This window comes from Carassius auratus, linkage group LG48F (assembly GCF_003368295.1).
Source record: "Carassius auratus strain Wakin linkage group LG48F, ASM336829v1, whole genome shotgun sequence".
NCBI classification, from domain to species: Eukaryota; Metazoa; Chordata; class Actinopteri; order Cypriniformes; family Cyprinidae; genus Carassius; species Carassius auratus.
Genome location: NC_039300.1, coordinates 70,821 through 93,244, shown reverse-complemented (window position 1 = coordinate 93,244; position 22,424 = coordinate 70,821). Strand labels below are relative to the sequence as shown.

General features: G+C 39.2%; 1 protein-coding gene across 1 annotated transcript; it reads left to right on the top strand.

Moving 5' to 3' along the window:
• The first annotated feature begins 285 nt into the window (after window positions 1-285).
• LOC113068629 (uncharacterized) lies at window positions 286-10,443 on the top strand. The gene is made up of 3 exons (XM_026241403.1): window positions 286-1,643; window positions 1,763-2,025; window positions 9,783-10,443. The coding sequence occupies exons 1-3, from the start codon at window positions 1,101-1,103 to the stop codon at window positions 9,784-9,786; spliced, it is 810 nt and encodes a 269-aa protein (XP_026097188.1). The 5' UTR covers window positions 286-1,100; the 3' UTR covers window positions 9,787-10,443.
• Window positions 10,444-22,424: the final 11,981 nt, after the last annotated feature.

Sequence of the window (22,424 nt, the reverse complement as noted above, 5' to 3'; positions counted from 1 at the left end):
TCACTGTCATCCATTGTCTGCAACACATTATTTCTGCCTCTTCGTCTTTCTGCCATTTTCTCCTCTGCTAAAGAAACTCTTAAGCCTCTTAAAAGCCCTTGGCTGTGCTCCTAACAAGTTTGACCTTAAGACCTCTTTTAACACTAGAAGTCCCAGAGATTTGTAACCCTCCTTTAGCCAAGTGGATGCTAACTGGCTAGTATTTTGGCTATCATTAGCATCAATTCATGTGTAAATATGGTCATTACCTGAGCAATCTGCAGGGGGGGTTGGGGGTGTGTGTGAATGGTTGCTGGTGGCTTGTTTGTATGTGTGGGGGAGGGAGGGCTGCTAAAAGCAGAGAACTTGATTGACCATGTCTCACATTGCCAAGTAGGGTCTTGCCCAGGTGTAAACAGGTATGAATTAGAACATGTAATTGCATGCAGCTTGCTCTCAAATGAGAGGTAATTCCTTTTGTGCTGAGGTGGATAAAATCTCACTGCACATAGCCTACTACTTCAGTGCCCTCAAGAATTCTGTGGTGTACGAACCTCCTCTCCAAGAAAAGCAAATTCAGAGAAGACTCACCACTCAGCAGGCCTTGGAAATTATCCTGAGTGAAGTAAACACTTGTGACTCAGATGGAGAAGACATAGAACTTCAGCCGGATTCAGACTCAGAGCTGTCTGATCTGTCTTCAGGTTAAGTTTCAGATGAGGAGACTGCTCCTCAACCAAAAAAAGAGAGCCCGTTTGGGGACTGACCTGACAGAGACGGCGAAAGAAGGCAAAGCGTGGCATGAAGAACAGGTGGGGACGTGTCTCCCTTTCACCCCAATCAAAGCGTACGCTGCTGATGGAGAGCTAACGGCTAAGGCCAGGAAAAGTATCTCGAGTTGCCTTCAGTGCTTCCTGCGTTTCATCACTCTTGACATGCTTCATATCATTCAAGAATGGACTATTCAACATGCACAGGAAACGGAGCATGTTCATTGGTTCATGGCCCTCCCTGAACTAATGGCATTTATTGCAATTGTCATCTTGCGGGGGCTTACCAAGGTTCCATAACTATGTGACTGCTGGTCAGCAAACCTGGGAAACCCACATATCATTGGAACAATGCCGCGAAACCGCTTCCAAGACATCATGCGACACCTACGCTTTGATGACAGGTCCAACCAGAGTGATCGAGCAAAGACTGAAAAGTTTGCTGCAATTTCCAGTGTGTGGGGATCATTTGTCACCAATTGCATCACGTCCTACAACCCTGGTCTACATATCACCGTTGATGTACAGCTTTTCCCGTCAAAGACTCGCTGCCATTTCCTGCAGTATATTGCAACTAAACCTGACAAGTTTGGGATCAAGTTTTGGGTGGCTTACGACCTAAAATCCAAGTACATTTGTAATGTCCTCCCATATCTTGGCAAGGACGCTAGTCGTCCCAGTGGAGTGAGACCGTCTGAAAATGTAGTGATGAGGCTGATGGAACCATTCCTAGACAAGGGCCGAAATGTTACCATGGACAATTTCTTCACATCGCTGTCACTTGCGCATAAACTTCTTAGCCAGAAAACCACCATCCTCGGCACAGTCAACAAGATTTGCCGGGAAATCCCTCAATCCGCTAGACACACAGATCGCAATGAATTCACCACTCAGGTATGTTGCAGGTCTTTTGTGGTTCTGTTTATGTGTTTCTAATTTTTAGAATCAACACCGCCAAGTGTGTCATTATGTGTAAAAGTGCTATGAAAATAACAATTTATCTTATTTATTAGGTGTTTTCAACCACTGCTGCTATGCTGACGGCGTATGCGCCCAAACGGAAGAAGACAGTCTACATTCTTAGCAGCATTCACAGCATGATTCAGACTGATAATACCACCAAAAGGAAGCCAAACACTGTCACCCTTTACAACACCACAAAGTGCGGCGTGGATGTGATGGACCAGATGGTGCGGGAGTACACTGTCCGCACAGGGACACGGCGCTGGCCAGTTGCCGTGTTCTTTTTTTTTTTTTTATTATTATTAAACATAAGGTAAACATATAACACAACAACAGAACACAAAAACAAAAAACAGCAACGACAAATGATAATAGTAATATTTAGAAGTATTAAATAGTATTTAAATAGTGATAGCATGTATAATAACAATGATAATTATATTTAGTGGTGACAGTGATGTTGATATTGATAAAATCATTAATAACAATAATAATAATAACAACATTTATATCAATAATAATAGCAACAATAATAACAGTAATAATAGTAATGCTAAATATGGCGATGATGATAACATTTTGTATTGAAAGTACAATTGCAATAGTTGTATCAATATTAATATAATAACAACAACAATGTTAATAATAATAACAACAACAATAGTAATACAAAAAAAATATATATATATAATAATAGTAATGCTAAGGATGGCCATTATCATAACACTTATCATATGGCGACAGTGATATCAATAATAATTATTGTGGTAATAATAATAATAATCATAATAATCATAACAACAACAATACACACACGTGCGACATGCACCCACCACATACCACACCTCTCCTATTTTTTTTTGTGTGTCAGTGTGCTTTTTTTTTTCTCCCTTCCTTCCCCCTTTTTTTCCTTTTTCTTTTCTCTTTCTTTTACAGTTACTATTTGTATGTATGCCTAAACTAAGGTGGTCCATTAAAAAGAAAGGTGAAGTGCATTAAAATCAGCATTTGGTGCATTAAAATCATGTGTGGTATGTGTTAGATGTTGACTTGATTTGGTTATATTTTATATTTTATATATCAATATCATTATTATCGTCATCATTTCCTTTATCCATTTATTTATTCATTTATTTATTTTAATAATTTAATATAGTTATAATACAGTTGCCGTGTTCTATAACATGATTGACATGGCAGCACTGAATGCACATGTGCTGTATCAAGCAGAGATGGGACCAAGTCACACATGTGTAAGTCTCAAGTATTTTTTTCTTGGGCAAGTCAAGTCAAGTCACCTTATTATTGTAATTTTACCTGCAGAATCTGATTTTAATAAAGTTAAAAGACAAGATATAAGTAACTGTTGGATTTGCATTGTAAATACTCATGTTCAGTAAAATACATCATGGAATCAAACAAAATTGTAACTTCCTAAAATTATTTATTTTTCACTTCTGCCAACAGTGTTTGAAATGTTTTACATTTTCAACATTGAGTCCATAAAACAAGTAACAGCTAAACATCCAACAGACTCCTCTCTGAACACCTCTCTCTCTCTCAAACACAGTTTACATACAACATTAAACTTTGTTACATTTCTCGAAAGTTTGGGCACCCCTTGCAGAATCTGTGAAAATGCGAATAATTTTCAAAAAATAAGAGAGATCATACTAAATGCATGTGGTATTTTATTTAGTACTGTCCTGAGTAAGATATTGTACATAAAATATTTTAACATTTAGTCCACAAGACAAAGAAAAATGCTGAAATTATTAAAATAACCCCACTCAAAAGTTTGGGAACCCTTGGTTCTTAATACTGTGTCCTGTTACCTGATGATCCTCGACTGTCTTTCTGTTTTGTGATGGTTGTGCATGAGTCCCTTGTTTGTTCTGAACAGTTAAACTGAGCAGCGTTCTTCAGAAAAATCTTTAAGGTCCGGTATGCGCGCTCATAATAGTGATGTGTCGTTCTTGAACGATTCGTTCATTTTGAACGAATCTTTAATGTGACTCGGGAAAGAACGAGTCGTCTCGGGGAGTGATTCGTTCAGTCGCGCATGCGCATTATTCTATGGGCTCTGTTCTAGTAGTAGTAATTCACCTGTCAGTCAATGCAGTCTTGAGCCGGAAAGAGAATTGATTAGTTCATAGTTCGGGTCTATCGGGTTTTTGACTCGTTCCTTGATCACGTGACAGCCCAATACGTTAAACCCAATGCAGCATGAGCCGGAAAGAGAATTAATTAGTTCATAGTTCGGGTCTATCGGGTTTTTGACTCGTTCCTCAATCACGTGACAGCCCAATACGTTAAACCCAATGCAATATGAGCCGGAAAGAGAATTGATTAGTTCATAGTTCGAGTCTATCGGGTTTTTGACTCGTTCCTCAATCACGTGACAGCCCAATACGTTAAACCCAATGCAATATGAGCCGGAAAGAGAATTGATTAGTTCATCTCATGAGTCTTCGGGTCGAGTCGTTCCTTAATCACGTGACAGACCCATACGCTAAAACCATAGACACTGACAGTAAAAGAATGCAGATAATTGAATAGTTCATCTTTCGGTTCTTCTGGTTTTTCGTTCTTTTGTACTGTGATGTGACAACATTGGCTAGAGTAATTAGTTCATTTAAAACTTTCCTTACAAAATGGGTGCGTAGTACTACTTATTTATTATTAGTATTATTTACTCTTACAGTAACGTGATGCATTTCTGGTTTCAAATTGTTGTTTTTAATTTCTGTCATGGTGGTACTTTTCCATAACACTGAATATGGAAATAAAGAGTTGGTTATGCTTAAAATGTTGATCTTTTTTTCTGTCTGTTTGTTTGTTTTTGTTTAGTTGTGCAGTTATTAATTCAGATTGTCTGTGTAAACCATACTTTTGTAACATATGACACTTTATAAACATTAAAAACACTGTACATACTTTTGAATAGTTGTTTATTGTTTATTACAGAAAAGCTTTGTAACAAAGAGGACAACTATTCCAAAATAAATTAAAATAATAAAAATGTAAATAATTAAAAATGTAATTAAATTTTAAAGATAATAAAGCCACAGGGTCTAATAACCTTAACAAATGAACTTTAAAAGTACAATATAAAAAAAAGAAAAACTAAATATTGCACAACAAGTTATTCCCAAAATAATTTTAAACCATTTGAATAAAAAATAAATGAAAATTAAGAGATACTAAAGCTACGGAGCCTTATAACAATAACAAATTACCTTTTAAAATCACAACAACAAAAATATTGCACAACAAGCTAGTCTTTTTCTAAATAAATAAAAATAAATAAGCTTTAAAATAAATAACTATATTTGAAGTTAATTTAAACTATATTTGAAGTTAATTTAAATCTATATTTGTGGCTATATTTTTAGGACTTGCTTTAAGGCATGTTTACATTATTAAAAAAAAAAACAAGCTCCCTGACCTTGGATGGGCTGAGTCTGTGAGTTCTTCTATCTGAGATAATCTGCCCAGTTTTAGAAAAAAAAATTCAGATGGCACGGATGTGGCCACAATGCAAAGTCTTGTCTTTGTGACTTCAGAAAGGCTTGTGTATACTGGTGAACATCTCCTCCACCAGGCCAGAGGGTCTGATGTGCGGGGTAAGAGTGGCTCTGCAAGGTTGGCCATCATAGCATCTGAGGTCTTAGAAGAGGTAGCAGAAGGCCTCAAGCTTGCTACCCTCTCGTCAAAGTCTTCCCAAAACATGGCCCCTGCACTGGCAGTGCACCAGGATCTGAAACTCCTCACTCTGAGCTGGGTTAAAACTGTTAAAGCTGAAGTTATCATAATCTTAATGTCTTTAACATTTAATAATTCAAATTCAAAATGGTATTTGCTTTTAATGTATGTCATTATGTCCTTTTTTGAGCAATCTTCTTATACATATATTACACCAATATGTCAAGTCTGCCTACTACTGCCTAAAAAATACTTTTTATTGTAAGCTTGGATTATTATATTATTATATAGCCTAGTGTTTATTTACCGATAGACAGTCAAGAAGACAAATTAATCAAAATTGTATTTATAACAGGGTTTTATTTATTTATAAAATAATAACAAACCACAGATCCTCAACAAATAGTAACAAAAACACAGTGACAGAAATGTCAGAAATAGAGCATGGGGCTGTCACGTTATTAAGGAACGAGTCAAACTCGACCCGAAAGACTCATGAGATGAACTAATCAATTCTCTTTCCGGCTCAAGACTGCGTTAGTTTTGCGTATGGGGCTGTCACGTGATTAAGGAACGAGTCAAACTCGACCCGAAAGACTCATGAGATGAACTAATCAATTCTCTTTCCGGCTCAAGACCGCGTTAGTTTTGCGTATGGGGCTGTCACGTGATTAAGGAATGACTTAAACCCGAAAACTTCTTGTCAGATAAGAGGTGAGGTGAGCTAATCACAGACTGAAGACCCAGGTAAAGAATGAGTATTTTTTCTTTATCTCATAGCATTTTAGTTTTGTATTGTTTGTAGTGTGATCAACGTTTGCGTAAGTACTAGATGTGTTGGGGAGGTAGCACTTAATATTTTAATAACATTTTGCTAAAATGAACGAAATGAACGAAATGACTCGAAAAAAGATTAGTTCATTTTGCTGAATGAGACTCAAAAGTCTGAGTCGGTAAAATGATCCGAACTTCCCATCACTAGCTCATAATGGAAGCAACGCGGTCGCGACGCGGACGCGGTGCGACGCGGACGCGATGCGACGCGCTCGTTTTTTCCAGGCGCGTCCGTACCGCATCGAGTTAAAAACATATCAACTTTTCAGAATGCCGCAAGCGCACCGCGGGTCATGTGACAAGAACTAACCCATCAGCTTCATCCTTTCCCGTAACAACGCTGAAAGCTCAGCCAAGATGAAGGAACAGCTGATCATAGCTGTATATGGATTGCCATTTTGAAATAAATTTAGTAGCAGAGCTACTGCAAGCGATTTTTAGAGCTGCAAATCCATTTATCCTTTGCTGAAATTTCCGCATCTCCATGGAGAGTGCACGTCACGGAGAGAGCGCGTCATGGTTGCTTAGCAACGGCAGACGCCTCAGGGGCGCAACTGCCCGAGCGCTTTGGAAAGAAGGAGAAAGCGGCGCACCCAGCGTTTTCTACGTGTTTTTAGGCGCGAATTATTGAAGACAAAAGCGATGACCACCGGTAACCCTCAGGCTGACATGTTGATGTGATATCTGATCTAAGTGGGCGTGGTGTGCGTAAGGTGGAGAGGACATGACTGATGATAGTGTCCGGATCCAGTCACGACGCTATTCTCAGCCTGCGCTCCAGCTGAGAAATCACCTTTATTTTTACAAATAATTTATATATTTTATATTTAAACTGAAAACATGGTGTGATTAACACTCAAGTCATTCAAGTCAAGTCCCGAGTCATAAAAATAGCGACTCGAGTTGACTCGAGTCCAAGTCACTAAGTCACAAGTCCCCATGTCTGGTATCAAGCATGCACCGGAAGACAGGAAAGACGGGTGGACTTCCTGGTGGAGCTTGCAAGAGAGTTGGCTAACTCTCATATGTGTGCGAAGAAGGCAAGAAAAGAACAATTGCTTCGGACACAAATGGTTTGTGTACAAATGGTTGGTTCCTTTATTTTATACTATTTTTATCAATAAATCTCAGCAACAAAGGAAAAAAAAACGTGTGTTGATTTCTCCCTAAGATGGCAAAGTCAAACACAAGTTTCCTTGAAGTGGGTCAGCATGGCCCCACATTGTTTACATAACAAAAGCAACTGTTCACAGCTGATTAAGGATATTAGCCTAAAGCCTTCCAGCCCATCGACTGTCCTGCGGGTTTTATAGGTAGAAAAGCCAAATGGATGCTTTCTGGGACTTCTAGTGTTAAGGGTTAAGATGCTTTCTGAATTACTTTTTTCTTTACTAGGATTTTTTCTTTAATTTTAAGAGTAAACGCCCACATTTCTAAGAATTTTCTTAGAATATTGTCACTAGGAGCTACTTTTTGCATTAAGATTCTTTATGAATACGGGCCTTGAACTTTTAGAGGATCTGCAGCCCCACATGTTAGGTAGGGTGCCCCTAGTGGTAGCAGGGGATTTTAATTTAGTTTTATCCAAAAAAGATAGAAAGAGGGTGACAGATGATTTTAATGTTGATAAAACATTGGTTTTATTGCAAAATTTATTTTAAGTTAGTTGACTGTTTTAAACAACTGCATCAAAGAGAGGAGGGCTTCACCTGGTTCAGTGGTGATAGCGCCAAAGCCTGTTGAATTGAATATGTTTTTACAAGGGACTGCCCCCCAACCGATGCAAACATTAACCCCTCTCTTTTTTTCTGATCACATGATGCTGTCTTGCAACCTTACACTTTCCATGGGTGTGACGGTAGGAGGAGGGCTGTGGAAGCTGAACTGTTCCCTATTAGAGGATGAAGAAGTGGTTAGAGAGTATAGGGAGCAGTTCAGCCAATGGCAGACCCTCCAAGACTTTTATGATACACGTGCACAGTGGTTAAGGACCAGACAAGACAGATTTTTAGGAAGGTGGGGAAAAGGACAAAGACCAAGCAAAGAAGACACATGGCTGCAGAAAAGACTGCAGAGATATTTAAACCTTTTAAACAGTGGATTGGATTTTACAGAAGAGATTAAAGAAGTAAAGAAAGAAATGTCAGTTTTATCAGAAGTTCAGAGTAGAGGTGTAATTTTAAGATGTAAGGAAATGATGAGGGATGAGGGAGATGAGGGAGAAAAAATTAAATAAAAAATTACAAACACAGGATGGATCAATCTCTACTTTAAAGACTTTTACCGGGAGGGAAGTAAGCAGCACAGAAGAGATTTTAAATGAAACTGAAAACTTTTATAATAACTTATAGTGCAAAAGAGGTTCACAATGGGGTTTTAGAGGACAATTTTACCTTTTTAAATAAAAAGGTTAAGAGCCCAGATGTGCTTTTATCCCAGGATTTTACAAATTTGGAAATTCAAAAGGCTTTACAAGATTTTAAAAAAGGGAAGTCCCCTGGCATTGACGGACTTACCCTTGAATTTTATCTGACTTTCTGGGACATTTTAGCACACAAACTGTTGACAGTTTTTAAAGAATTTGAGACTCTTGACAGACTTCCTGACAGTTTTAGAGTAGGGATAGTTTCATTATTACATAAGAAAGGAGACAAGACTGACTTGAAAAACTGGCGACCAATCAAGCTTTAAAATTTTGATTGTAAACTTTTTAGTAAGATTTTAGTGACACGCATGTCGACTGTTTTAGAGGACGTGATTCACCTGGATCAAGCTTGTGCTGTGCCCGGAAGAAAGATAACAGACAACCTAGTGCTGATTAGAGACGCCATCTGTTACGCGAGAGACAGAAATATTCGGCTAGTAGTCCTAAATTTAGATTTTGAAAAAGCATTTGATCGAGTCTCGCACCAGTACCTCTTCCAGGTTCTGGAGAAAATGGGGCTTCCAAAGAGGTTTATAGCCTGGGTGGGACTGCTGTACAAGGGAATAGTCAGCAAAATTCTAATAAATGGGCATCTTTCCAAAGCTGTGAACATACACAGTGGTGTCCGTCAGGGATGTCCTTTATCTCCTCTTCTGTATGTGGTTTGCATCGAGCCACTGGCACAGATCTTGAGAAGGGACAAATGGATCAAAGGACTGGACGTTCCTGGGACGGGTGGACTGACGGCGACCTGTGTTTTATATATGGACGACGTAACTCTTTTAGCCACAGATGTTTTATCCATACGAAGAGCACTGGACTTGACTGACTGGTACGGTCGGGCTTCGGGTGCCAAACTCAATAGAAACAAGTCTGAGACCCAGCTCTTTAGGCCGTGGGGGGACATGGACACAGGAGGACTTGATTTGGTTTTTAAATACAACGATTTTAAGATTTTAGGTGTTAAATTTGATAAAGTCGGTGGAGGACAGGAAAACTGGACTGACTTGCTAGTGAAAGTTAGGAAAAAGGTTTTGGGGACTAAGACAAAATCTGTTATTTTACCTTTAATGTTACTTGTTTGTTCTGTTTTTGCCCCACCCTAGGTGAGGCCAAACAAGTTTGGAGGAACGCTGCTCACCCCGCTCTCCAGAACAGGCACAAGGATTTATCATGGATGGTGGCTAATGAGATCCTCCGGGTCAGGGTGGTTATGCACTCCAGAGGCAAAAAAACCCCATCTGCCCTCGGTCTGGCTGCAATTCCCCAGAGACCGTCCACCACCTGCTCTGGGAGTGTGGCACTGTGCGGGACCTCTCGGCCAAGACCGGCCCCCTGTATTTCCCGTGCCTACCAGCGGGTGGGGCCTAGTACGGGTACCAGCTCGCAGTGGGCTGGGGCTTGAAGGACTTGATGGCACAGGAATTCACCTTGCTTTGGCTCACCCTCAACGTTCTCAAGGATGCCATCTGGGCAACCAGAAACCTGCTGGTGGGGAAGCGCATTACTGTAACCCTCCATGCATGTGAGCTAAAGGTAACATCAATGCTGCAGGGGTACCGGACGACGATATTCAGAAGGGGGGACCGGTTTCACACAGATAGGTTCCCGGCAGACACTGAACCTGGCCGCCCGTAGATTCACCCTCACCACTCTGGCCATGTGAACAGTGGGCCAGCATGCCGGAGGAATGGGGATCTCCGCTAAGCCCATAAAGTGGCATCTCATGTGTGTGAAAAATGTGTGTGAAAAAATAAAAATGAAAATGGTGACAATAAAACTTTTTTGAAAGAAAGAAAAATCTGTTCTTATCAGTTTAACCCTTGTGCATTGTTCAAATTCACTACACTTTCTTTATGTTCGGGAAGAAAACATCCACTCAATTAACCTTTTTTAGGTTATTAAAATTTAAAATTAAATTACAATTTTAACCAATTTTAAATCTATTAAATCAAGCTAAGTCCTGATCAAAACTACTAAATGTTATTAAAAAATCCAAGATTTTAACTTTTTAATTGACAAGTTCATAAATGATTTCACTGATTTGGGGGGAAAAACTAACAAAATGACTTATTTTCAATGTAAAAAGTAATTGTGACTGGATTTTTTTTCTAATCACAGTTTTGGGCATGTCTAAGATTAGTAACAAGACTGGCTTTCATGCATTATTAGTTTGTGCAGCATTAGATTTAAATTTTTTCTCCCTCATGTATTGTTAGTGGCTGTTTTTGTTTTTTTTATATCAAAGCCATGACACCATATAATCATGCCTGGTTGATTGTTGGTGCTTTTCCCTGTTGGAAAGATGTCAAATTTGTTATTTTAACAGTTGATCACTAGGTGGCACCATTAACCCTTAAATAGGCCTGTGCAAAAATGCTTATATATGGAGTTATATGGAGTATAACAGCAAATTATAGTGGTTGTGTGTGTGAGAGATTCTTGATTGTTAGCATATTATATTGTGTGTGTGTGTGTGTGTGTGTTTGTGTGTGTGTGTGTGAGAGAGAGAGAGAGAGAGAGAGAGAGAGAGAGTGAGAGTGTGTGTGTGTGAGAGAGACCTTTGTGCACATACCTAGATGTATTTGAGAAAATCAAAATGTACACCTCAGCTCTCAGAACTACATGGAGTAAACAAAAGTGTATTCATGCACCTGCTGCCTTTTAATGGTAGTGATCAGTACAGACTAAACAAAAGCACAAAGCAAAGTACGTGGATTTAAACACTTCCATGCCATCCTGCTGGTCATTTGATGACACGCCAGACACGCCACCTTAGCACGTTTTGAGGGCCCCTTGCCAAAGTGAATGGAAATTTCCTCTTTATTGGATGATTTTTGACAGTCGGACTCCAGAGAAGCTTTCTGTGCTCATTTGGGTGGGACTGGGATCATGAAATCGTCTGGTTTGTGATTAAGGGGAATACAGTTAAATTCAGTAAGGGGTATTTGGAGGATGAATGTAGAGGTATTGAGGGAGAGATAATTTTGTTAAGGGTATGAAGTATATTTTGGGGGGTTGGAAGAGTTAAAATTTATGTATAGTGATATATTGGGTTGGTGGGAAATTGTTAAGAAGTGCTCTAAGACATGGATAATTAGATATTGTAAAAGACGAACTGGGAACTTTTGGAGACAAGCAAGATATTTACAGAGAAAGTTAAAGTTGAAGTTTGAAGAGTATAATATAGGGGGTTCATTTGATTGGGAGACCATTAATGCGCTTAATAGACAGTTAAGGGGGATTTATGAGGATCAAGCCGAAAAGTTTCTGTTTAAAATAAAAACAAAAAACATTTGTTTGTTTACTGTGTTGAAACATGCTGCGTTTGGTCTCGTACTCTATCGCATACGTTGTCAGTGTTGTGCGCTTGCTTAGACCTTTTGTTGTGATAAACAGTAAAGTACGTTCAAGCGCCGGCCAAGAGAGTGTAAAGAAATACCCTTTTTTGAGAAGCATTTAAATCAGCGGGAGTTAAAAGCAGATAGTAAGTGTATTTATTTCTTGTCTCATTAGTGTTTAACGCAGCTGTCGTTGCTAGGAAACAATTGTTTGTTTACTGTGTTGAAACCTGCTGCGTTTGGTCTCGTACTCTATCGCATACGTTGTCAGTGTTGTGCACTTGCTTAGACCTTTTGTTGTGATAAAGAGTAAAGTGCATTCAGCTGAATTCAATTTCCATTTTGTCGTGTTTAAAAAAGATTAGTATACCGCGGCAGCCGTCCAGTTAAGCCCTCCTCGTGTGAAGACCAAAGAGTGTAAAGACCATACACTCTACCGTGCGACTCCACCGGGCAGGGACACCGGCAGGGAATATGAATATTGTTTTAATTAATCTCTTTTTTAATTTCTCATTTTCCCACTCCCCCAGTTTGACTGGAAGAGGTGGAGGTACTGGTCTGCTCATCTCTAACGATTAGGGGTGTGACGGTTAGTATATAACCGTGAGACCGGCGGTTATAGTTGAACACCGTCATTAGAACTTTATAACCGCCAAAACCGTGTCACTAAAATATTTTTTACAAACATTTTTTATCAAAAATTATTTTCATTTTTTAGATAGGATCATCAGATGCGCAATATATCGGGAGACATGGTTTTTACCACTTAATGAAGTTTTGTAAATCGTCAGACATGATATTTACCACTTCATTAAATTTTGCTTTGTAGAAAACCTTTCTTAAAAACGAATTTCGTTTTGAACAAATTTTATCTTAATTTTAATAGATGTTTCATCAACCAATTGCATGTATTTTAATAAATAAAAAGCAAATATAGCAGACAATGATAACCGTGACATGGAAGCACCAGCGCGCCGCGTTCACTTGCACTGCACTGTGAACTAGAGCGCATCTCATTGTAAATGAAACTCAGCGTAGGCCTATGCCTCATACTCTAGCATTAAATATTTTTGCTGCATCCTTTCCAGAACAGACAATGGCTTTTTTTTTTTTTTTTTTTGCGGCTCGCATCCTCAAAGCATAGACCGCAAAACAATCAGCGGATGGCGGGCGGGTGCGGCTTTGAAATTTGCTCAAAAAACTTTGGCGCGGATGATGAGTTTTGTGACAGATCTCCTTAATAAACGGAGGTCTGAAATCTCTGCCCCTTTACCGATCAGAGCGCGCGCTGAAACGGAGTTAACCCGCTATCTCCAAGATCAACCAATTGACTCTACGGCAGGTCCACTAGCATGGTGGCCCCCCAAAATTAACAATTTGTCCAACTCTCGCATGCTTTTTAAAACATCTTCCTCACTTCTTTGTCCTACTCCTCCCCCTTATGCTTCATCTCCAATAGCTGACGACTTTGCCACATTTTTCATTAATAAAACTAAACCCATTAGTGCACAATTTTCCACAACACAATCAATCAAGCTCATATCACCAGCAAACATACACTTATTTACATCCTTCTCTTCACTCTCTGAGGCAGAAGTCTCAAAACTCATCCTTTTTAATCACCCTACTACTTGCCCAATTGATCATATTCCATCTCATCTCCTTCAAGCCATTTCTCCTGCAGTTGTACCTACACTTACTCACACCAGATCCTCCTATCAACTCTACTGGCAAAAGGCATCTCAGGAACCACACTTCCACACTCACGTCTTACCTATCAGATAGGTTCTTCAAAGTATCTTGGAGAGGTGATATGTCCAAGTCACAACATCTAACTACTGGAGTGCATCAGGGCTCAGTTCTTGGACCACTTCTCTTCTCTGTCTACATGGCATCATTAGGTTATGTCATTCAGAAACATGGCTTTTCATACCACTGCTATGCTGATGACACTCAACTCTACCTGTCATTCCATCCTGATGATCCAACGGTAGCTATTCACATCTCAGCTTGTCTAACAGACATTTCTTGCTGGATGATGAACCATCACCTTCAACTCAACCTTGCCAAGACAGAACTGCTTTGATTCCGGCAAAGAGTTATGATTGAAGATCAATTGACTTTCTCAGACCACATTGCTAAAACTGTCCGATCCAGCAGATTCAACATCAAGATTCAAGATCAAGATCAAGCCCTTTCTTTCGGAACATGCTGCACAACTCCTGGTTCAAGCTCTTGGTCTGTCCAGGCTGGACTATTGCAATGCCATCTTGGCAGGTCTTCCAGCCAGCTCTATCAAACCTTTACAATTAATCCAGAATGCGGCAGCAAGATTAATTTTTAATGAGCCAAAAAGAATACGTCACACCTCTGTTTATCAATTTGCACTGGCTTCCAAAAGCTGCTCGCATAAAATTCAAAGCATTGATGTTTGCCTACAAACTACCACTGGCTCTGCACCCATTTACCTAAATTTGTTACTTCAGACTTATGTGCCCTCTAGACACTTGCGTTCTGCAAGTGAACGTCGCTTGTTTGTGCAATCCCGAAGAAGCTTTTACGGACTTAAATTAAATGTAACGAAATTAAATGTTCCCTCCTGGTGGAATTACCTCCCCAACTCAATCTAAGCAGCTGAGTCCTTAGCCATCTTCAAGAATCGGCTTAAAACCCATCTCTTCCATCTTTATTTGACCCTCTAACTTTAACACTCACAATTCTAATTCTATTCTTTAACACTCACTATTCTAAAATCTAACTACCTTTCTAATCTTTTTGTATTAAATTTTATTTTCATTTATTATGCAATAGTGTATGAGTGTGTGTGTGTGTGTGTATGTGTAAAGACCTTTAACACTAGCTTGCGCTATTCTTTTTTTATTCTGTTTTCTTTTTATGTATTATATTATTTAAAAGCCCATGCTGTGTGTACTGTGTTAACCTAACTGAGACTTGTTATAGCACTTATATACCATTGTTTTTTTTGTTGTTTTTGATTGCTTCCACTGTCCTTATTTGTAAGTCGCTTTGGTTAAAAGCGTCTGCTAATTGAATAAATGTAAATGTAATGTAAAATGCAAAATAAAACCGGAAACACAGGAAAAGGGGGAGGGCTGCACTGCTTCTCTTTTCAGATCTGTCAGGGATTGAAAAGAGAAACAAGTGATAGTGGAGAGGGAGATAGTAGTAGAGAAAAGTGAGATGTTTGTTAATTTTTTGTCTAAAATTGTCCCTGAGGAAATAAGTGTGGGCTTAGATTCTCCCATTACAATAGGTGAAGTTGAGGGTGTTTTAAAGAGGATGAGAAAAGGCAAAGTGCCAGGGATAGATAGCTTGCCTGTCGAATTTTATGTTAAGTTTTTTTGTATTTTAGGTATTCATTTGGTGGAAGTGTTTAGAAAGGTGTTGGAGACTAAGAATATACTAGGTTCAATGGCAACAGAACACAGTACTAACACTTCTTTATAAGAAAGGGGAAAGGTCAGACATTGCCTATCACAGGCCGCTCACAATGCTTTCAGTGGACTACAGAATTATAGCAAAGCTCTTGGCGGATAGGTTGAAGAAAGCCCTACCCGATGTCGTGCATGTAGATCAAACATGTGGGGTAGAGGGCCGTAGCATTAAATGTAATCTACAACTCATTAGGGATGTTATTGCATGGGCAGAGGATAGGGAGCTACCCCTAATGGTGGTTAGCTTAGATCAGGCTAAGGCCTTCGATAGGGTCAATAGGGGGGTTATGTTTAAAGTGATGAAGCGAATGGGATTTGGAGAGGTCTTCATAGGGTGGATAAGAGCACTGTGTACAGGTTCTAATTGTTTGGTTAAAGTTAACGGGAATGTAGGGCAGGGATTTGAAGCAGAGGGAGGGGTGAGGCAGGGATGCCCTCTCTCCCCATTGCATTTTATTTTATACAAGGAGCCAGTGGCAGAGGCGATCAGACTAGACAGCAAAATAAAGGGTTTTGTTGTACCAGGAGCAATGGGAGCTGAAGTGAAATTATCACATTATGCTGATGACACTTCACTCTTGATGTCAGACAGGTGTCTTGAGAAAGCTCTGTTCATATTTGAAGAGTTTACACTAGCATCAGGGGCTAGTCTAAATGTTGCAAAGTCGGCTATCAAGTTCTTTGGGAAGTTTAGGAAGAGGCGTGAAAGCTTGGGGGGTCTGCAGGTGAGTGAGGGGTCTTTGAAGATTTTGGGTATAAATTTTAAGATTGAAGGTTCAGCCACTCTGAATTGGGTTGGACGTATTTCGTCAGTGCAGAAGAGTCTGGCAAGGTAGAAAGGGCGTAGGTTGTCACTGATGGGGAAAGTCCTGGTAGTGATGCCACTGCTTCAGTATTTGGCTTATATTTACCCATTACCAGCAAGTATGAGAAGGGCAGTAATATGTTTACTATTTAACTTTGTATGGGGGGGTAGGTGTGAATATGTCGAAATGTGAGAGGTCGGAAATGTTTAATCATGTTAGCATAGGGGGCTGAGTTGTGCCTCATATACCTCTAAAACTTGACTGTTTATTTGTGTATTCTACTTTGGGGCAGTTAGCCAAGGTAGTAGAGCATCCGTCGGGGTATTTCCTTAAACTGTTTTTCTCGTATCAAGCATGGCATGTAATCAAGTGGACCAATGATGGTCCAAAGGCAGAGGTGCTGCCTTGGCACTACAGGCATGCTGCAAGGTGGTTGGAGAAATACCCTTAGAGTAAGGATAGGGTGGTATGTTCGGAGCAGAGGAAGTTGTATGGGAAAGAATGGAAGAGGGTGTCTAGTGAAGTGAGAGTGGATGTCTAGTGAAGTGAGAGTGGATGTCCAGGGGAGGGTGTGGTTGAACATTCAGCCAAAGAGACTGGATAATGGTCTAAAAGATCTTAACTGGTTATGTTTTTTGGGGCGTTTGCTAGTGAAGCAAGTTATGTATAGACATGGGCTATCAAATGATGGCAGGTGCTTGAGGGAGGGGTGTTTGCAAGAAGAATCTATAAGACATACATTTTGGGAATGTGACTTTGCACAGAGAGTGTGGGGGAGGGCGAGGAGGGTGCTAAGGGTGGTCTCAGAGAATTTTAGAGTCTCAGGGGAGAATGTAATTGGGGGTATTAGATGTAAGAAGGGGGAGGGGAAATTGCATTTATGCTTTGGTTAATAATGATAATTATTAATGATTAATAATGGCGATACTGAGCCTTGACCAGGAAAAGGCTTTTGATAAGGTTAGCCATTCCTTTCTGTGGTCAGTGTTAGAGAAGCTCGGGTTTGGCCCAGGTTTCAGAGCCTGGATTCAGCTTTTGTACTGCGAGGTATTCAGCCAGATTAGGGTGAACGGGTTCTATTCTGAACCAGTGGAACAGTTGAGTGGTGGGAGGCAAGGGTGTCCCTTGTCACCCTTGTGCTATATACTATCTTTAGAGCCTCTGATTAGTCAGCTACGGTTAACACCATCTTTGACAGGTATAGTAATGCCAGGCAGAGGGGGAATAAGAGCAAAAGTGGTAGCATATGCAGACGACATAACAGTTTTTTTTTTGACCACTGAAAAAGATTTTGTAGTGAGAGGAGAGATTTTGAATAGCTTTTCTGAAGCCACAGGTGCCAAGGTTAAAGTCAGTAAATCCTCAGTGATGTTTGTATGACGGTGGAGTAAGAGGACTTCAGTTCCTGGAGGGTACACTCTGTGTCAGGATGGTATTAAAATTTTGGGGGTTCGGTTCTTGGAGGTGAATAGTGCACAACAAAATTGGGAGAGGCTGTTGGAATCCTTGCAGTCCAAATTAAGCCGGTGGAGTGTAAGGGATTCGTCACTATGGGGTAGAGTACAGGTAGTGAAAGCAGATGTGTTGCCCAGTATAAATCATCTGGTTTATGTTTTTCCCCTACCTTTTTGGCAGGTGAGGAGAATGGAGAAGCTGTTTTTTTTTTCTTTTATTGGGAGAGGGAGGAAGGAGTTAGTATCAAGGGCGCAGATGTTTTGTCATCTGGGTGAGGGAGGTAGAGGGGTACCGTGCCTCCCTTGGAAGGTTACAGAGCATAAAGCAAATGTCTTGGCTCGCTTTTGGTTGGGTTGGCCTTTGAGGCATTTAATAGGGTGGAGTAACAGGATGCCATGGTCACTGGATAGGCCTGAATATTATAAAGTAGCAGCAGACATCATTAAGGGGAATCCTAGGTGCTTGGAGCAGTCACAGTTGTTAAATTGTTGTTAAATCATAGAAGGCTGTATGTTAGGTTGAAGGAGAGTTCATTTAAGGAAGCTAGCGGGGCAGGGCCTCCAATCGAGGTGAACTTGTTGTCCTTGCAACCAGATTACTTGGTAGACTTGGTAGGGAGGTGTAGGGATGTGAAATGGTTGGCAGCTTTGGGGAGGCACCCAGTACAGGAGAGTTTATATAGACATGGTCAGGGCAGATCTGGAAAATATGGAGAAAGGCCAGAGAAGAGTAGTATGGTTTACTATCTCAGAAGAGAAGCGTACTTTATGGGACTGGCCACTAAGGTGTCTGAAGCAGCAGTTGCCTTGTTTAGAGCCTCAAAAGGTATTTTCAGCACTTTTAGCAAGTTTAGTGAATTAGGTAATTGGCTATAAGGTTGTTTATGGGGAAAATAGGATGAAGGCGATATGGGGGGACTACCGCGGGTAGTGGTAGGAAAAAGTTTGGGGTTTAAAAGGTCAAGATTTCATTATGAGGCGCTGATTGTAATGTGGTGCACCCAAACTTTATTTGGGTTTTTTGTGTATTTGGATCAAAAATCTGTAATCTTGTGGCATTTATGTTCCAACTGATAATTTGTATGCCTTTGTTGCATGTAGTTTAATTGTAAATGTGTTTGAGTGTATGGATTTAATAAAAAAAAAAAAAACTCCTAATGTCACCTGGATTTCTGCTGGGCTGAGGATTTGTTAAAGCTTTCAGGCTTTTAATGCCAGGTCAACTTCTAGAGGTGGTCCAATTTTCAACTCATCTCTTTTGTGCTACACTTTTTTTTATATATATAATTCTCTTTGAGGTTTTTTACATATCAAAAACAAAAAGACAAAGACACAATAACAAACAACATACATCAGCGGGCATCATTTCTATTTCCATGCTAAGCCAATCAATTAAACATTCTCACCAAAGTAGTCTATAAAAGTTTGCCACATTGAATAATATTTCAGACTTCCCCCTTAACAAGTATTTCATTTTCTCCAATTTCAAATGACCCATTATGTCTTTCATTAAGGAGTGAGCAGGGGGCATTTTTTGTTTCCAACATAAGAGAATCAATCTCCGTGCTAACAAGGTCACAAAACAAACCATGCTGTTTTGGGTATCCGAAAGTTGTACATTGACAGGTTTCACACCAAAAAGAGCCCAAATTGGTTCTGGCTTAAGCTGTTTTTTCAAAATCTTGGAAAGGGTTTGAAATATAGTGTTCCAATAGGTCGTAAGGACAATTCCAAAACATATGTGCAAGAGAGGCTGGCCCTTGTGAACATCTATCACAAGAAGGACTAATGGAAGGAAACATCTTTGACAACTTTAATTTGGATAAATGCACTCTGTAAAGCACCTTGAACTGCAAAGGACCATGTCTAATACAAACAGAGGTAGAATGAACATTTCTTTGGGCTTTTGACCATTGATTGTCTGCAATAGATACCCCTAGGTCATCTTGCCAGGCTCTTTTTAAAATGGTCCAATGTAGGTGTTGTTTCTTCCTGTGATAGCACGTTATGGATTTTAGCAATTAGCCCTCTATGAAATGGATTAGACAAAAATACTGTTTCCATTGCAGAATTTGGGGGCTGATTAGGGAAAGACGGAAATAAGCACTTAACAAAACTTCGGATCTGTAGGTATTTAAAGAAATCTTTATTTTCCAAACTGTATTTGCTCTGTAATTGTTTGAATGTGGGAAATATATTTTCAATAAATAAATCTTTTAAACATCGAATACCTTTATAATCCCACTGAAGGAAAGTCATATTTAAGACTGATGGAGGAAATGTATGATTATTAATCAATGGACTTAAAGCTGACGCATCCCTCCATCCTTAATGCATCCTAATCTGGGACCAGATTTTAACTGAATGAGAAATTACTGGGTTCTCAAGTTTTTGTTTTGAAATAGGCAAAGCTGAATAAAGTAATGCATTTAACGAGGTGGGATAACAGCTTTCACTCTCAATCCTACTCCAATCAGCCCCCTGAGTGGACAACCAAAACGACATTGAGCGGATATTACATGACCAGTAGTAACATCGGAAACAGGGTAATCCCATTCCTCCCTGGCAAGTTGGTCTTTGCAAGAACATTTTCTTGATTCTAGGAGTTTTTCCATTCCATATAAAATATGACATGAGGGAATCTAGTTGACTAAAAAAATGCTTTGGCTATCCAAATAGGAATACATTGGAACAAGAACAAAAACTTAGGCAGAACGTTCATTCTAATAATATTTATTCGACCTGCTAGTGAAAGTGGTAGACTTTTCCATGACTCTATATCCTTTTTAGTTTGATCATATAATTTAAAAAAGTTGTGCTTAAAGAGGCCGCTATATTCCTGCGTGATATTTATCACAAGATATTTAAATTCAGTTGAGACTGAAAAAGGAAAGATATTAAACACATTAGTATTCATACAGGTTTTAGAATTAATTGGAAATAAGACACTTTTTGATAAGTTCATTTGTAACCTGATACTGCTCCAAATTCTTTCAAAATTTCCATTATCACCGGAACAGATTTAACAGGGTTTGAAATGTATAGTAACAGATCGAAACCTTATGTTCCATTTTTCCCCTTTTAATCCCAATGAACTCCTCCGTTGCCCGTAATAAAAGAGCCAGGGGTTCAATCGCTATTGCTAAAAGTAATGGCGAGAGCGGGCAGCCCTGTCTAGTCGAGCGGCTGAGAGGGAAATAACTTGAATGCATATTGTTAGTCTGCACTGAAGCATGGGGTTGGGCATATAACAATTTTACCAAAGATATACTTTTTGGGCCAAATCCGAACTCTGACAGGGTTGAAAAGAGATAATCCCATTCGATCCTGTCAAAAGCTTTTTCTGCATCCAAGGAAAGTAAAATTTCAGGGTGTAGTTTTTTTTTTATCCTGTGTGTGAATTATATTTAGTAATCTTCTAATATTAAAAAACAACTGTCTGTTTTTGATAAACCCAGTTTGGTCCTGTGAAATGATTGTTTCCAGCCGTGTAGCTACAATTTTTGCAAGCATTTTATTATCCACGTTGAGTTAGCTTTGGATTCTGAAGTATATAGTTTTTTATAGAAACATTTAAATGTATCATTTATCCCCTGTAGGTCTCTTGTAACTTTTCCATAAGCATCCTTGATGCAGTTTGTTTTTTTAATTTGTTGAGCTAAAATCTTACCCATTCTTTCCCCTTGTTCATAATATCTATGCCTTGCTTTGGTCAACATTTTAACTGTTCTTGAAGTGTATACTAATCCCAGTTCTCTCTGCAAAACCAGCTTTTTCGTATGTAGAGTTACTGAGGGATTAGATGAATGTTGTCTATCTGTTTCTGTTATTTCTTTCTTTAGTTGGGTTTCTTTTTTCCTTTGTTCCTTGTTTTTCAGGGTTTTCCATGAGATTACCTGGCCTCTAATGTATGCCTTTAGCGCTTCCCAGAGGGTGGATTTTGTGACATCTGGAGTGTCATTAAATGATAAATACATATTTGTGCTTTTTTATTTCTTCTATTCCTTCTTTGCTTGATAGTAAGCTTTTATCAATCCTCCAGATCTTTGATGTTTGATTATATCCGAAAGTTAAAAGCAGAGTTAGAGGACTATGATCTGACAACATTAATGTTTCATAATTGCAATGTTTTGTTTGTTGAAGGAGTTTACTATCTATTAAAAAGTAATCTATTGTTTATTGGGGTGCAGGGTTCTCCATGGATCTATTATTTTATAAGTATTCATGAATTTCTTAACACTGTTTGCCATTTTAATCACAGTAACCGGTCTCCGTGATGACCTATCCAGGTCAGAATCAAGCACTAAATTAAAATCTCCCCCAATTATCAGTTGATGAGAGTCCATGTCAGGTATTTTTAATAACAATGAGTTTATAAATTGTTTGTCACCAACGTTGGGCGCATATATTTACTAATGTGATCAAATTATCATAAAGTTTACCAGTGACAATGATGAATCTATCTTGAGAGTCTGGTATTATCTTTGAAGCGATAAAAAGTACTGTTTTTGTATTAATATTGCTGTACCCCTACTCTTTGCACCGAAGTTACAGTGAAAAATCTGTCCAATCCATTTATTGCGTAATTTGTTGGAATCTTGATTTTTCAAGTGCGTTTCTTGTCGAAAGCAAATATCCATATCTAGTTTTTTCAGATGTGCTAAAATATTACACCGCCAACATGGTGTTAAC

Coding starts and splice junctions, on each gene's coding strand:
- LOC113068629 (XM_026241403.1), top strand. CDS start 1,101: ATGCCGCGAAACCGCTTCCAAGACATCATGCGACACCTACGCTTTGAT. Junction 1,644..1,762: donor GCAATGAATTCACCACTCAG/GTATGTTGCAGG, acceptor CTTATTTATTAG/GTGTTTTCAACCACTGCTGC.